The sequence below is a fragment of the Homarus americanus genome, unplaced genomic scaffold (assembly GCF_018991925.1).
Source record: "Homarus americanus isolate GMGI-L3 unplaced genomic scaffold, GMGI_Hamer_2.0 scaffold32541, whole genome shotgun sequence".
NCBI lineage: Eukaryota > Metazoa > Arthropoda > Malacostraca > Decapoda > Nephropidae > Homarus > Homarus americanus.
In genome coordinates, this window is record NW_024711744.1 from 1 (window position 1) to 17,468 (window position 17,468).

The following is a 17,468-nucleotide window of genomic DNA, read 5'->3' on the forward strand; positions in this document are numbered from 1 at the left end:
CCCGCACCTAACCTAACACCCCTGACAAACACTAACTAACCCTATAGCACTAACCTATTTCAACACTAGCTAACACAACCCAAGCACCTTCAACCTGGCCTGTACTAACCTAACCCTGTAACACTAACCTAACCTAACATAGCCTGGCACAACCAGAAACGCTAACACAACACAACACTAACCTGTTAACATAACCCCCTAACTTCTTTAACTAGCCCTGTTGAGCACTAGCTTCAATACAACGCCCCAACACAACAGCACTTTAGCCACAACCGGTACTGGCCTGGCAGGCACTGGCCTGGCCTGCTTTTCCAGCCAGGCGCTATTGCAACACCAACTGGCACAACGCTGACTGAGCACCAGCACAACCCTAACACTAACCTAACCCTATCACTAACCAACCAATGCTAACCCACAACCTGTAACTTTCAGCCTTTCAGCACAACGCCTGGCCTGTTCAGCGCTGGCCTGGCCTGGCCAGAGCATAGCCTGACTTCAACACCAGCAACCCCAACGCTGGCCTGGCCACAACCAAACACCCCAACCTAACTAACACTTCTTCTAACTAACACTAACCTAACCTAACCTAACCAAGCTACTAACCTAACTTCTTAAATTAATGTTATAGCAAATGCACTCTTCAGTTAATATGACTGTTGATTGGTCGACCACTGAGATGTAGACGTCATGGAGAAATAGAAAGTTGCCATTGGTTGAATTAAATATCCTGAGTACACGTTGCTTTATTGCTTCATGTGGTAGTAGTTGTGGTAAAGGGAGTAGTTGATGTGAGTATTAGTTGTGGTAAGGGGTGGTTGATAATAATTGATAGTTGGCAGCTGAGGGGTGGTGATAATAGTGTGGTTATGTGGGGTAGTTGATAGTAGGGTGGTTGATGTGAGTGAATTGATGTGGTAGGGGTGGCCAGACCCAATAGTGAGGTGGTAGTTAATAATCAGGGTAGTTGATGTGAGTAATGGTTGTGGTAGGGGTGGTTGATAATAATGAGGGTGGTCGATGTGGTGGGGAATGGTGTGAAGTTAAATTGGAATTAAATCGAAATCAATCAGTTGATTGGAAGTTATCAGTATTTTCGATTACCGTCAAGTTATCGATTATTTTTGTGTATCTTTTTGGAACATAAAAGTGAATAGGCCAAATCAAATAGGCCTATCAAAATTTCGTAGGCCTATCAAATTTAAACAGGCCTCAAATTTCATCAGGCCTCAAAAATTTCGTAGGCCTCTTAAATTTTCATCAGGCCCTGGGCACTGTACTCACTCTGCCCCTTGATAATCCGGCCTGGTGGTAGTTGTGGTAATTAAAAATTATTAGTGGTAAATCAATTTGTTGTTGTGGTAATTAGTTATTTAATGGCGAGTGATGGTTGTTGTAAATGATGGTAGCAGTGGTAATGTGGTTTAAGTAGTAATGGTAGTGGTGGTTGTTGTAATAGTGGTGGTGGTTGTTTAGCATAATAGTGATGGCAGTGATAATGATGGTGGCAGTGGTAATTAGTAGTAGTGGTGGCGGTAAACGTAGTGGTTGCAGTAATGTAATAATGGTAGTGGTAGCAGTGGTAATATTATTAATGGTAGCAGTAGTAATGATGGTAGCAGTATTAATAGTAGTGGTGGCAGTAATCAGTAATAGTAGTGGCGGTGGTAGTGGTATGTGTGGCAGTAATTTGTAGTAATGGTAGTGGCAGTAGTAGTAGTAGTAGTGGTGACAGCGTGGTAGTAATAGTGGTGGCAGTGGTAGTAGTAGTAGTGGTGACAGTGGTCAGTAGTAGTAGTGGTGGTGGCAGTGGTAGTAGTAGTGGTGGCAGTGGTAGTAGTGGTGGCAGTGGTAGTAGTAGTAGTGGTGACAGTGGTAGTAGTAGTGGTGACAGTGGTAGTAGTAATTGGTGGCGGTGTTGGTGGTGGTGACAGTGGTAGTGGTGTTGGTGACGGTGGTAGTGGTGGTGGTGACGGTGGTAGTGGTAGTGATGGTGTGATGGTGGTAGTGGTGGTGAGGCGGTGGTGATGGTGGTGGTGACAGTGGTTGGTAGTGATGGTGGTGGTGGCAGTGGTGGTGGTGGTGGTTGGCGGTGGTGGTAGTGATGGTGGTGACAGTTGGTAGTAGTGGTAATTAATTGGTTGGCGGTGTGGTGGTGGTGGTAATTGGTGGCGGTGTTAATTAATGGTGTTGGCAGTGGTAGTAGTAGTAGTGGTGACAGTGGTAGTAGTAATTGGTAGTAGTGTTGATAATGGTGGTAGTGGTTATTGATGGCAGTGGTAGTAGTAGTGGTGGTGGTGGTGGTAATGATGGTGGCAGTGTGTTAATGGTGAGTGAGTGGTAGTAGTAGTGGTGGTGGCAGATGGTAGTAGTGGTGGTATGAAGTTAAGTGGTGGTGGTAAGGTGGCAGTAGTAGTGGTGGCAGTGGAGTAGCAGTGGTGGTAGTAATGGTTGTTGCTGTAAGTATTAATTAGTGGCAGTGGTAGTAGTAGTAAAGATCAGCTGTGGTTGTTAAGTGGCAGTAGCAGTAGTGGTGGCAGAGTAGTAGTAGTGGTTGTTATAGCCTTATATATACCACCAGACCACACACACCACTTCCCTCTTAACACCAAGCACCCGGAACGTCGTTCGCGCCATTACTTGTGTTCACGCCATATGCCAATTACTACCTGCCACTTCACGCCACTGTCTCCACTCCATGCCACTAACCTCAGTCTTGTTTATGTTGGTGCCCACTGTCCCTTAGAGTGCCACTGGCTGATTTGGGCTGTCATGTCTGTCCGTCTGTCTGTGTCTGCCTGTGTCTGGCTGTCTGAATGTCCGTCTGGCTGACTGTCTGTCATTTGTCTCTATCTGTCTGTTTGTTTGCTTTGTCTCTTGTCTGTCTGAATATCTCTGTATCTAGCTGACTGTCTGTGTTTATCTGTTTGTCTCTCTGTCTGTCTGTCTGTCTCGTCAGCTCCAAGTCTCTGATCAAACTTCTGACGCCATTTTGTGTGTCCTTGGTCATAGCATGGATGTCCTCTGACGTCCGGCTGGCCAGGAAGTGACGTCACGTGATTAACTAGAAAAGTGATTGTTGAATTGTTCTCTCCTCTCTCTCTCTCTGTCCCCCTTTACTAGGTCAACCTTTCTACCCTTTTCCTCACCTTCCACCTTCCTCTTCCCCCCCCCTTCCACCATTCCCTTCTCACCCTTACCCCTTCCTCACCCCTTCCACCTTCCTCACCCCTTTCACCTTCCTCCCCACCTTCTCTTTCCACCCTTCCTCACCTTCCACCTTCCTCACCCCTTCCTCCTTCCTCACCCCTTCCACCCCCCTTCACCATCCCCATACTCATCAAACCACACCCCTCCACCCTCAATTCACCTTATTTAAAACTACAGAGATTATTTTTTATAATTTTTAGGTGAAAAATTATAAACTTTGCTATTTTTGTATGAAGGTTGAAAATTATATAAACTTCCTATTTTTAGTGGATTATTAATAAATATTAACTATATTGTATTAAATGGAATGTATCTGTAAAACTGTTACATAAAGAAAAAATAAATAAATCCGTTTACATAAAGAGAATATAGAGTAATTAAAATCGTGTTGCATAAAAGAGAACAAATTTAAACACGTTACATAAAAGAGAAAATTAAAAAATACATTCGTGTTACATAAAAGAGAAACTAATTAAATTCGTGTTACATAAAAGAGAAAATTAAAAAATACACTCGTGTTACATAAAAGAGAACAAACTAATTAAATTCGTGTTACATAAAAGAGAAAATTTAAAAAAAACACCCGTGTTACATAAAAGAGAAACTAATTAAATTCGTGTTACATAAAAGAGAAAATGAAAAAATACACTCGTGTTACATAAAAGAGAACAAACTAATTAAATTCGTGTTACATAAAAGAGAAACTAATTAAATTCGTGTTACATAAAATAGAAAAAATAAACAAATCCGTGTTACATAGATAAGTTAGTTGAGTGAATGGGCGTATGAGAGTTGAGATAATTAATTAGGCCAGGTGAGGGTGACCACCTGGGCGTAGTTCCCGTGAGACACTAACGCACACCAGTCTGGGGGGGAGGATTTAAGGACAAATGGGAGGCATACATGGTTGTGGTAGTGGTGGTAGTTGTTGTAGTAGTAGTGGTAATTGTGGTTGTTGTAGTTGTGGTAGTAGTAGTAGTAGTGGTGGTAGTTGTTGTAGTAGTAGTGGTAATTGTGGTTGTTGTAGTTGTGGTAGTAGTAGTAGTAGTAGTAGTGGTGGTAGTTGTTGTAGTGGTAATTGTAGTTGTTGTAGTTGTGGTAGTAGTAGTAGTAGTGGTTGTAATGGTTGTAGTTGTTGTAGTTCTGGTGGTTGTGGTAGTAGTGGTAGTTCTGGTGGTTGTGGTAGTAGTGGTAGTTATGGTAGTAGTGGTGGTAGTTGTTGTTGTAGTAGTGGTAATTGTAGTTGTTGTAGTTGTGGTAGTAGTAGTAGTAGTAATGGTTGTAGTTGTGGTGGTTGTGGTTGTAGTAGTAGTTGTAGTAATGGTTGTGGTTGTTGTAGTTGTGGTGGTTGTGGTTGTAGTAGTGGTCAGATCAGATTCTCCCTTGACTAAACATAGTTCTAATCTTATTTCAGCCATATATGTCTATAAAGGCTTAAAGACATCATTCTAACCTTATTTTTAACCTTATTTCAGCCATAAATAATTCAAGACAAATTTTTAACCATATTTCAGCCATAAATGTCTACAAAAACCATGAAACATTATTTTAAACTATTTTTTCAGAGTTAAAACTGCATATTTATCCAACGGTTTATTTAACGATGTTTTATTATGGTTTATGTGATGTTAAATTGGGTTTATCGTGGTTTAAGGATATTAATCTGGTTTTATCGTGGTTTATGGATATTAATCTGGTTTTATCGTGGTTTATGGATATTAATCTGGTTTTATTATGGTTTAAAGGACATTATTCTGTTTTTTTTCTCATGGTTTAAGGCAGTCTTTTTTTCTCATGGTTTAAGGTACATCAACAGGTTTTTTCCCCCCGTGGTTTAAGGTACACCAACAGGTTTTTTTCCCCCATGGTTTAAGGTACATCAACAGGTTTTTTCCCCTGGTTTAAGGTACAAAACAATAACACCCATTCTTTCCATTACAGAGTTGCGGTCACAGCTTAACGAACAACTGCGGGCTCTAGATGGCAGAGTCGACACACAGACAGCCTTAGTGAATGAACTACAGGACTGGTTTAGGCGCCGAGCTGAACTCCATCAAGATTATGCGACTAAACTGGACAAGTTAGCGAAGAGTCTGCAAGCTAGACACAAGGAACAACGAATTAAGTAAGTGGTTTGGTGCTTGTAAAATACACCCGTACTCATAAAATACACCCATGGTCGTAAAATACACCCCTTTTGCTCGTAAAATACACCGTTATTGCTCGTAAAATACACCCTTATTGCTCGTAAAATACACCCTTATTGCTCGTAAAATACACCCTTATTGCTCGTAAAATACACCCCTTATTGCTCGTAAAATACGCATATTATAAATAAAATACACCCCTTATTTAACAAGTAAATACACCCTTGTTAACAAGTAAATACACCCATATTATAAATAAAATACACCCATATTACTCAATAAAATACACCCATTTCCTGTAAATACACCCAATTTCTCGTAAATACTTAATTTCCTCGTAAAATACACCCAATTTCCTCGTAAAATACACCCAATTTCCTCAAGTAAAAATACACCCAATTTCATAATAAAAATACACCCAATTTCCTCGTAAAATACTTGCAATTTCCTGCGTAAAATACACCCAATTTCCTCTTAAATACACCTTAATTTACTGTAAAATGCACCCCACAAACATCAAGGGACTCTGTAAACACAAACATCAAGGGGACTCTGTGAACACAAACATCAAGGGACTCTGTGAATAATTACCATACACTCTGACACATATATATAAACACAAGTGAGCATTCAACTTCAATTTAAGAATGACTTTGATATTTAGTTAAGGTTAAAATGTGTCTTAATTACACTACAGCTTGTGAACTCTTGAGGGCAATAATTTAAGTGTGAATCTGTTGTGGAAGGGTTGTGAATTGGTTGTGAAGCTTGTGTAAGGGTTGTAACTATTGGGAAGATTATATTAGTGTTGTGAATTGATTGTGGTTGTTGTGAATAGGTTGTGGGTGAGTTGTGTAAGAGTTTGGATGGGTTGTGAAAGGGTTGTGAAGGTCATAGTTGGATTGTGTAAGGGTTGTGACCGAGTTGTGATGTATGGAAGGTTATATAAGAGTTGTGAAAGTTGTATTAGTATTATTTAAGAGTTGTGATTGGGTTGTAACTGTAGTGAAGATTATATTCGTCTTATAAAGCAGTTTTTAATGGGTTGTAGAAAGAGGTTGTTACAGTGTTGTAGATATATAGTTATAGGTGACATTGGGTTGTGTTTTTAAAGTTAATGTAAGTTTGTGAGTGTTGTAGGTAATATTGATGATAGTGTTGTAATCTGGGTCGGTTGTAGGTAATAATCAGTAGAGGTTGTAGGTGTAATACAAAAAAAATACTGAAATACTGAGAAAATACTACGAAAAATACTCAAAATACTACGAAAATTACTCATAATACTCAAAATACTGCGAAAAATACTCAAAATCATGAATGCTCAAAACTCTACGAAAAATACTCAGAATACTCAAAATACTGCGAAAAATACTCAAAATACTACGAAAAATACTCAGAATACTCATAATACTGCGAAAAATACTCAAAATACTACGAAAAATACTCAGAATACTCAAAATACTGCGAAAAATACTCAAAATACCACGAAAAATACTCAGAATACTCATAATACTGCGAAAAATACTCAAAATACTACGAAAAATACTCAGAATACTCAAAATACTGCAAAAATACTCAAAATACTGCAAAAAATACTCAGAATACTCAAAATACTGCGAAAAAATGCTCAAATACTATGAAAATACTCAAAATACTGCGAAAAATACTCAGAAAACTCAAAATACTGCGAAAAATACTCAAAATACTACGAAAAATACGCAGAATACTCAAAATACTGCGAAAAATACTCAAAATACTGAAATAATACTCATAATAATCTAAAATACTGACGTTATCACTGTCTTCCTGTGGGTAAATTCTGTGATCTAATTCTTAAAGGGTAACTGCTGGGGTGGATGTACAAAGGGTATTTAATGCTGAATAAATTCTTTTGTATTGTTGGCTAATTCTGAGGTGACCTTGACCTCTTAATTAAGGTCAAAGGTCATCATAAAGGTGTGGTTGGGTGTAAGAAATTGGTTGTTAGCATTGTAGGTATACAGTCCACCATGTATACTAAACACAGGTATACAGTCCACCATGTATACTAACAAAACACATTATTTTGACTATCACTTCACACCTTTCATTATTTACAAATCGACAAGAACCGCATCCCAGCTGCACCTCACACATCCCGATAACAGCTACACCTCACACATCCCGATAACAGCTGCACCTCACACATCCCAATAACAGCTGCACCTCACACATCCCGATAACAGCTGCACCTCACACATCCCGATAACAGCTACACCTCACAAATCCCGATAACAGCTGCACCTCACACATCCCGATAACAGCTGCACCTCACACATCCCGATAACAGCTACCTCACATCCCGATAACAGCTGCACCTCACACATCCCGATAACAGCTACCCTCCACACATCCGACAGCACTTCGCCTCCACATCTCTTCTTACAGACGAGGCAGCTGCACCTGTTCAGTGTCTACAGCTGCTGGAACTAGATTAGTGAACCAGACTGTTAAAGATGCCAGGGACCAATATGCTATGGCTGACGTCTATCTCAATAATGTCATTCCTAGATTTACACAAGTGCAAGATGATGTCAGAGGATTTCAAAAGGGGTAGAGGGACGTATGGTTATATTGGGATTAATTTGGATGTTTTTGGTCATATTGGGATTAATTTTGGTGTTTTTATATTGGGATTAATTTTGGTGTTTTTTGGTCATATTGGGATTAATTTTGGTGTTTTTTTGTCATTTTGGGATTAATTTGGTGTTTTTTTTGGTCATATTGGGATTAATTTGGTGTTTTTGAGGTTATATTAGGATTAATATTTTTTAGTTATTTTGTAATAAATTTGCTGTTTCTAATCTAACAGACCCTTGATATAATGGGCCCTGATATACTGGACCTTGATATAATGGGCCATGATATACTGACCCTTAGATATAATGGGCCCTTGATATACTGGACCCTTGATAATGGGCCCATGATATATGAGACCCTGATATAATGGGCCCTGGATATACTGGACCCTGATATAATGGACTTCATCTCCAAATACTTGTTATATGGAGGTTTCACATCTAACGAAACCCTCGATATAACGAACATTCCTTTCCAAATACTCTCGTTATATGGCGGTTTCACATCTAACGGAACCCCAATAACGAACATTCAAATAACCCATTAAATATAGGTCATGATAAGCCTAGACCCCAGTACTCTGAATCTAACGTCCGAAACACCCAGTGTCGAGAGATTGTTTACGAGAGCCACGAAGAACTGCTCAAGGTTTTACATGAGCCATACAACCATGAGAACATATCATACTTATCAAACTGAGTTCAAGAATGCGAGACTAAGCTCGCGGAATTTCGAAGCCCAGAGGAGTAAGCTTGAGCAGGCTATCCCTAAGGAGAAGCTGAAAAGAGCAAGAAGTTTCGAGTCATTGAGAAGGAGATTCAGAAGGTAAGAATTTAAGCTGGGGTTTGATCTGGGATTTGGATTCTAGCTGGGGTTAAAATTTAAGCTAGGGTTTGGATTTATGCCGAGGTTAAGGTTAAGCTGGAGAAGAGTAGGGAAGTAAGACTAAGCTGAGGGTAGAATAAGCTGTGAGGTATACAAGTAAGGGGTATACAGTGTACCTAGACAGCGTAGGTATACAGTGTACCTAGATGTAGTATACAGTGTAACAGATAGTGTAGGTATACAGTGTACCAGACAGTGTAGGTATACAGTGTGTACCCAGACAGTGTAGGTATACAGTGTACCTAGAAGCGGTGGCATGTGTGCCTAGACAGTGTAGGTATAGTGTGCCCAGACAGTGTGGGTATACAGTGTGACCTAGACAGTGTGGGTATACAGGTGACAGACAGTGTATAGTGTACCTAGACAGTGTGTATACAGTGTACCCAGACAGTGTAGGTATATAGTACCCAGACAGTGTAGGTATACAGTGTACCTAGACAGTGTGTGGTATACAGTGTACCCAGACAGTGTAGGTATACAGTGTGCCCAGACAGCGTGGGCATATAGTGTGCCCAGACAGTGTGGGTATACAGTGTACCTAGACAGTGTAGGTATACAGTGTACCCATGACAGTGTAGGTATACAGTGTACCCAGACAGCGTGGTATACAGTGTGTACCTAGACAGTGTGGGTATACAGTGTCCAGACAGTGTAGGTATACATGTACAGACACAGCGTAGGTATACAGTGTACCCAGACAGTGTAGGTATACAGTGCCCAGACAGTGTAGGTATACAGTGTGCCTAGACAGTGTGGGTATACAGTGTACCAGACAGTGTAGGTATACAGTGTGCCCAGACAGTGTAGGCATACAGTGTGCCTAGACAGTGTAGGTATACAGGTACCTGAGCAGTGTGGGTATGCAGTGTACCCAGACAGTGTGGTATAGAGTGTCCAGACAGTGTGGTATACAGTGTGCCTAGACAGTGTGGGTATGCAGTGTGACCAGACATGTGGTATACAGGCATACAGTGTGGGTATACAGTGCCTGGATGTGGTATACAGTGTACCTAGACAGTGTAGGTATACAGTGTGACTAGACAGTATACAGTGTGCCTCAGACATGAGGGGTATACAGTGTGCCTAGACAGTAGGTATAAGAGTGTGCCCAGACAGTGTGGGTATACAGTACCTAGACAGTGTAGGTATACAGTCCTGACAGTGTGGGTATACAGTGTACCTAGACAGTGCAGGTATACAGTACCTAGACAGTGTAGGCAGTCTAGACAGTGGTACAGTGTACCTAGACAGTGCAGGTATATACAGTGTACCTAGACAGCGTAGGGCATGCAATATTTAGACAGTGTGTAGGTATACAGTGTACTAGACAGTGTGGGTATACAGTGTGCCTAGACAGTGTGGGTATAAACAACATACATACACAGTGAGGTATACAAACAACATGCGTACACAGTGAAAGTATACAAACAATACGTACACAGTGAAAGTATACAAACAACATACATACACAGTGTGGGTATACAAACAACATACGTGCACATGAAAGTATACAAACAACATACGTACACAGTGAAAGTATCTGAAGAAAATAAATTAAAATTCCTGCAAGTAAATACCAACAAACGACATATTGCAGCAAAACAAAAACACATTAATAACAATATGGCATTTAAAAATATAGAGTCATTTTTAAAGGCAATATGTCATTTAAGTTTATAATAGGTGTGGTAATTATGGGTTAATGGTGTGTTATAAGATGCCAGAATACAGTAGGTGTATTTTGTAATGTGAAATAATACAGTAGTTGTATTAACAAACCACTAATACAACATTTCAATACAGTAGTTGTATTAATAAATCACAATACAATCAATTTATTTATTGATTTCTGATCCACTTACACTAGACAGCGGGCAACAAGTACATGGATGCCAAACTCAAGGCACTCAAGGCCAGGAATGAGTACATCCTGTCAATGGACTCGGCCAACGCTGCTATCCACAAGAATTCCGTTGAGGATCTGTCGGATATTGTGGATGTGAGTACTAGTGGATGGTTCTTGTTGTGTGGGGTAGTGTGGGTGGTGGTTGTGTGTGGGGGTAGTGTGGGTGGTGGTTGTGTGTGTGGGGTAGTGTGGGTGGTGGTTGTGTGTGTGGGGTAGTGTGGGTGGTGGTTGTGTGTGGGTAGTGTGTGGGGGAGGGTTGTGTGGGTGTTTGTGTGAAATTGCTGTTGTTTGTGGGAGAATTGTTGTTGTTTGTGGGAGGAAATGTTGTTGTTGTGGGAGATTGTTGTTGTTTGTGTGAGGTGTTGTTGTTTGTGTGAGAATTGTTGTTGTTTGTGTGAGAATTGTTGTTGTTTGTGTGAAATTATTTGTTGTTGTGTGAGAATTGTTGTTGTTTGTGTGAAATTGTTGTTGTTTGTGTGAAATTATTTGTTTGTTTATGTGAAAATTGTTGTTGTTTGTGTGAGAACAAATCCTTATGTAGCTTTATGCTCAATAGAATGTATATAATGAACTTATGTCCTTAGCCCTTATTTATATAATATTAATATGTGACAGAGACTAAGTCAAACCTCCTAGTACATTAATTTACCTTGAGTACAATGACATCCTCTTGAGTACAATTATAATCTGTTCTTTGAGTAACAAGTGCAGTAGTGTGTGTTGTAAATGACTTAGTTATTGAGTACGTGATTTAACAACTGTTGTGATTGAGTGCGTAATTTAACAGGACTTGTTATTGAGTGCGTGATTTAACAACAGTTGTGATTGAGTGCGTAATTTAACAGGACTTGTTATTGAGTCATTGATTTAACAACTGTTGTGATTGAGGATGTAATTTAACAGGACTTGTTGATGCAGTGATTTAACAACTGTTGTGATTGACTGTGTTGTAACCAAATGCTATTAATCTACAGCATTATAACTATGATATGTTGTGACAAATGCTGCAATTGATTCTACACCATAACAAGCATAACAACAACAATTCTCCCACAAACAACAACAATTCTCCTAAACAACAACAATTCTCACAAACAACAACAGTCTCTCCACAAACACTTCTCACACACAAACAACAACAATTCTCACCCAAACAACAACAATTCTCCACAACAACAATAATTCACCCAAAACAACAATTCTCCCAAGCAAAACAATTCTCCACAAACAACAACAATTCTCCCACAAACAACAACAATTCTCCCAAACAACAACAATTCTCCCCTATCTTCCAGTGTATGGATTTTTGGATTCCATAGCAGCTTCATGAAACCCTCTAACCCGTCTCGAGAAATGCCTTAGAAGAGCCTGCAGAACGGAATCGGCAAATCAACAAATCCATCAACAACCTGGACTCGAGGTTGGATAAACAGAGATTCCTCGAGTTCAACAACGGCTTTATGCTCGAAAATTTGAGTTCAGGGGCACAAAGGAGATGAGGTGAGAGGAAAATTGGGATCTGGTTTGAAGCGTTAGTGGTTTTTAGGTTCGAGGATGTTTTTGATGGGGGTTGACGGTGTGGTGTTTTTTGGATTAGAATTATGTTTTTTCGATGGGGTTGACGGTGTGGTGTTTTTTTATGTGTTACCTCGAGGTTTACCCATCAACCTTCCTGAGTGGTTGTTTGAGAATTAATTATGCTAAGTATGCACTCTAGATTAGTCTGCCTCAAGTGTACCTGAATTCCCCTCCTCCCCTCCCTCCTCTAAAACTATCTCAAAATGTCTAATCAGGTCATCCATAAAGGTCAAAATAACAAATATTCTCAATCATAAATTCACTTTGACGACATAACAAATAAATAATAAATCCTCGTAACAAATAATTTAAAACATTTGAATAAAAATAAATAATTTACCTCACAAACTTTGACAATTTCATTTTTAATTAACTAACTATATAATAAAAAATTTCTCAAAGTAATTTATTAAATTAAAAAAATCAATTATTAATTTATGTGTTTAATTCATTTATATTGCAATTTATATATATCGTTGCAACATGTGAATTGAACCCCTTGTATATGCTTGCAACACTGGATTCAGCCTTGTATACGCTGCAACATGTGGATTCGAACCCCTTGTTCTTATGCTGCAACATGTGGTTGAACCTTGTTCTTATCTGCAACATGTGGTTCCAGAACCCTTGTTCTTATGCTGCAACATGTGGATTCAGACACCTTGTTCTTATGCTGCAACATGTGGATTCAGACCCCTTGTTCATATGCTGCAACATGTGGATTCAGACCCCTTGTACTTATGTTGCAACATGTGGTTCAGACCCCTTGTTCATATGCTGCAACATGTGGATTCAGACCCCTTGTACTTATGCTTGCAGCATGTGGATTCGAACCTCTTGTGTACGATCTTGGGATTCTAATGCTTTTTTTGGGATTAAATCATGGAATTTATTGAGTTTCATTCATCTATACTTGGTTTAATATGTCTATAATTACTGTTTCTATAACTACTGCCTCTGTGTACTGTCTCTGTAGCTACTGTCTATAACTACTGCCTCATGTGTACTGTCTCTGTAGCTGTCTTTAACTACTGCCTCTGTGTACTGTCTCTGTAGCAACTGTCTATAACTACTGTCTCTGTAGCTCTCTGTCTATAACTACACCTCTGTGTACTGTCTATAGCTAATGTCTGTCTCTCCTCATCCTTCCATACTATATTTTATTCTGTCTCTATAACTTCTGTCTATGTACTTCCTCTACTGTGCTGTCTGGAGCTACTGCCTCTCATGCCACTTACCATTTCCTCAGTGGTTCAAGTTTATTTCGGTAATTCTTTTAATTTTAATTATTATTATTATTATCATCACTTTTCAATGGCTACTTTCCAAACTTGCTTATGTCACCTCTGATTGCCTGACAGCTTAGTACAACCTTTCGACCAATCAGTCAATCAGAGTACGTCCCCTATATCTGAGGTTGTGACCACAGTCCTCAATCTAAAAAGTTCTCGGGCTGTTTTTATCAATCTAAGAATTTGTTTGTCTCTTGGGAGTCCATTTTAATTTCATTCATCCATCTAGTTTCTGTTTCATGGCCCTTCTATTATGGCCTTCCCTACCATGGCCATCTCCCTGCCATCCTAACCTCACTTTTACCCTTTATTGTTTGTTGTTATTCCTCATTCCTAATTATATGACCAAAGTATCTCATATTTTTATTTGTATTTCAAGTATTTTCTCTCTGAATTTTGTTTTACGAAGTTACCCCCAAAAGTTCCTCTCTCTCTCTGTGCTCAACCACGAACCCAAAGATTCAGACTGTGAACCGAATCCTTTATGGCCAGAACATTGCATCGGTTTACTGCTCTGGGTTCCAATCTGAATCTCGGAACTCGATAATCGAATCGGGGTATTGAATCCGAATCCGGGGTTGTTTTAAGCATCGAGCAGCAGGTTTTTTTACCCGTGACTCACAATATTTACCTACTCGTTCTATGGACTAGTATGTGGCGGCACATGTCTTACCCCAGTGCCAGACTCAAGACTCCAACACAGTACAGGGTGAACCAGGTGGTGAGTAATCGTCAAGTCCAGGAGATGGAAAAACAATTCGCCCATCTGGTCTCGGCTCACCAGCCTCAAGACAGTGGGAGGAGACTTGAAGACCATAGAGACGCAGAAGACCCTAATGGAGATGATCAATCAGAGGACTCGACTATGTGAAATTATTTCATCGACGGGCGCGGATGGATAACGGCCCGAGTCGATGCTTATCAAGATGAAAGCCGACAGACGAGCATTTCTACCTGAGTGTGAGTTTGGAGTCTTGTTCGGGGTTGAAAGTTAGGATTTTCTTCAAGTTTGAAAGTTTTGAAGATTTTTATTCAGCATTTAGAAAGTTTGAAGAATTTGTTGACGTTAGGGTTTTGATGATTTTGTAAAGCATTTAGAAAGTTTTAAAAATTGTTGATGTTTTCAAAGTTTTTAAAGATTTGTTGATGATTTAGAAAGTTTTAAGATTTGTTGACAATTTAAGTTTATATAGATTTTTAATGCCATTTAGAAAGTTTTTAATATTTTGTTCATCATTTAGAAATCTGAGAACTTTCCTTAGTGTACCGAGTCAGTTCATCATTTAAATCTAGAGATTTGCATTACAGTATCGACTCGTTCTTAACACTAATAAATCGACCTAAACTAAAACACATTTCAGAAATTCACGTAGTACACCGGCAGCAACCTCATCACCACATCAAGCCATTACACGATCGTAAGCCCTCGGCGAAGACACAGACCCACGCCTCCCCTCGCAAGGTACTGTCTACGGATGTTGTTGATGAAGATGTGTAAATCCCACGTTTATGTGAGAGGAGCTTACTATGTCAGTTGATCGGATACTTGGTATATTAGATGTGGATAAACCCCCCTCTCTCTCTCTCTATCCCATTATTTGCTCTGCCAACAATATTAGATGTCAAGATACCAATCTCTTCTTCCTACCCCCCTCTCTCTCTCTCTATCCATTTATTTGTAAACTCCGCTATCACCACAGAAACTTGTAAACAAACCTACAAATCAGCCGACGGGAAACCTCCGATGCACAAACCCTAAGCTGTTAGAATTGGTCGCCGAGGTACCTTCAAGCCACTGGTCAAGATATACACCTATTATGAGTCCTACATTAGCTCATCAACTGTATGGTAAGAAGTGATGCTGTCAGGGGGAGGTGTGTGTGTGTGAAAAATATATGTGTGTATGTAGGTATGTATGTATTAAATATATATATATATCCATGTATGCAAAGTGCCTAAAGGTATGTATGTATAAAAAATGATAAATCTAAGTGTATACATATTCCTACCACCATGAACTACACTGATCAGAAGAGAATCCCGCGCCTAAACGTCTGATAACTATACATTTCCCCTCCCAGTATCACACCAAGGATCTTCAGGTGTGGGTTGGTGGAAACAACAACTCAGGTAGCTAGAGATGGAGATCTACTGACTTTTACTGACGCCTCTGACATCAACAGTGTACGAGTGCTGGACCTCTACATGAGAACAGAGAACCTCTCTTCCACATCTTCTAAACCAGTTTGTAGATTGCCCGTGGTCGTTGTGTAGCGAGGTGTATTTTTTTGACTACTATTGATTTAAGTTTTGCTGTTTTTTAAAAATTAAACACATAAATTAGATTCCGACGATTTCATTTGTGGTGTTATCATATGTTTTGATATACGCATTGATTTACGATTGCTGTTTTGAATTACTTCACGACCGTTACGTTAGTTTGTTAAGTAATTGTTATCACGTGCCTCATATACTCCCCAATTGATTTGCGGATTTTGCTGTTTTTTGAAATTAAACTCACCTAAATTAGTTCGCTGATTCGACCAAGTGGTGTTACCATGTCTTTCATTTACGATCTGATTGACGTGATTTATAGAATAAAACCACGTAAATGGTTTTATGAGTTGCATTTTGATCTGTTGTATATATGTGAGTTCCTTGATTTACACAATTGATTTACGAATGAGACTCCATCGTAAACGGTTAGAAGTATAGATATCATGAGTTCATAAAGATTTCGCCCAACCTGTAATGACTCAGACTCTCCCCCACCTCACAGCCTAGAAAACCCACCTTGGTAAGATGAGGGACGTGGTGACTTAACTTCCCTCAGACCTGTTACGCCGTCATCGCACCTCTTTGCCTTCCCAACCAGTAGTAAAACAAACCAAGTCAGGGTTGTAGCGAACTTAATAAACCCCAGTACATTAGGTCACTCTAAGGATGCATTGTAACCCAGTAAACAAAGCTACATTGAAATTTACTTCATTGTAACCTTAATTAACAAAGGTGCTATAGTACACTAGTTATGCATTGTAACCTTAACAACAGAAAGGTACATTGAGTAAACTCGCCCCGAAATTCATCTTTAACGAGGATGTCGATGAATTTCAAAATAAACACTATACCTATTTCACACAGGGTTACAAAACCTTCACCAATTGTCATGTGAAACATAAAATCCAAGAACAATTTTAAACAATTAGAATCTCTTTAAGGGTGAAAAAAATAACTAAAAAAATAACTGAATTTATGTAAATTATAAATTGGTAATAAAACTGAGTTAAAAGATATAATTTAAGTTTATTTTATTACAGGTAGTTATTCAGAAGTTTAGTGTCTTGTGTATAATTTATTGCGTTGATAAAATGTAAGTAAGTTTTATTTATAGTTGTTGCCATGCCACTTGGCCACTTAATATTTGTATTTAGGTTAGTTTAATTTATCGTCTGTTTCTTATATCTCTTGGCCACACTTACATGCATTGTGATAAGTGTTATTGTTTCATGTTAAGATTTACTTGAAATTCTCTTTTGTTTGGTATTTAATGGCCACGGTATTACTTCATTATATATATTACTTGAGGCCTTAAGTTAGATAATAAATGAATGATCCATCATTTTACTTCTAAATATTTGTCTTTTGAAATTGGCATGTCTGGCAACAAGTCATTGTTTATCCTTACAAATATTAAAAACAGTTGGTGTGTATAAATGTTATTATTACTTCACTTAAACATAGAGCTTATTATTTATACTTACTGTCATTTTTACTCTCTCTTTGGGTACTTTGTGGTACATCTTTATTGACTATCTCTAACGAGGTTTGAATTCT

At 39.0% G+C, this 17,468-nt stretch overlaps 1 protein-coding gene across 1 annotated transcript; it reads left to right on the forward strand.

Annotated features, from left to right (window-relative positions):
• Window positions 1–5,148: 5,148 nt before the first annotated feature.
• LOC121858798 (SLIT-ROBO Rho GTPase-activating protein 1-like) lies at window positions 5,149–15,878 on the forward strand (the record flags this gene model as incomplete). Its single annotated transcript, XM_042355439.1, has 5 exons — window positions 5,149–5,332; window positions 7,782–7,926; window positions 10,726–10,857; window positions 15,019–15,128; window positions 15,728–15,878. Coding segments are annotated over 5 exons (722 nt in total), but the record flags the coding sequence as incomplete, so codon positions are not given.
• Between the last annotated feature and the right edge of the window lie 1,590 nt (window positions 15,879–17,468).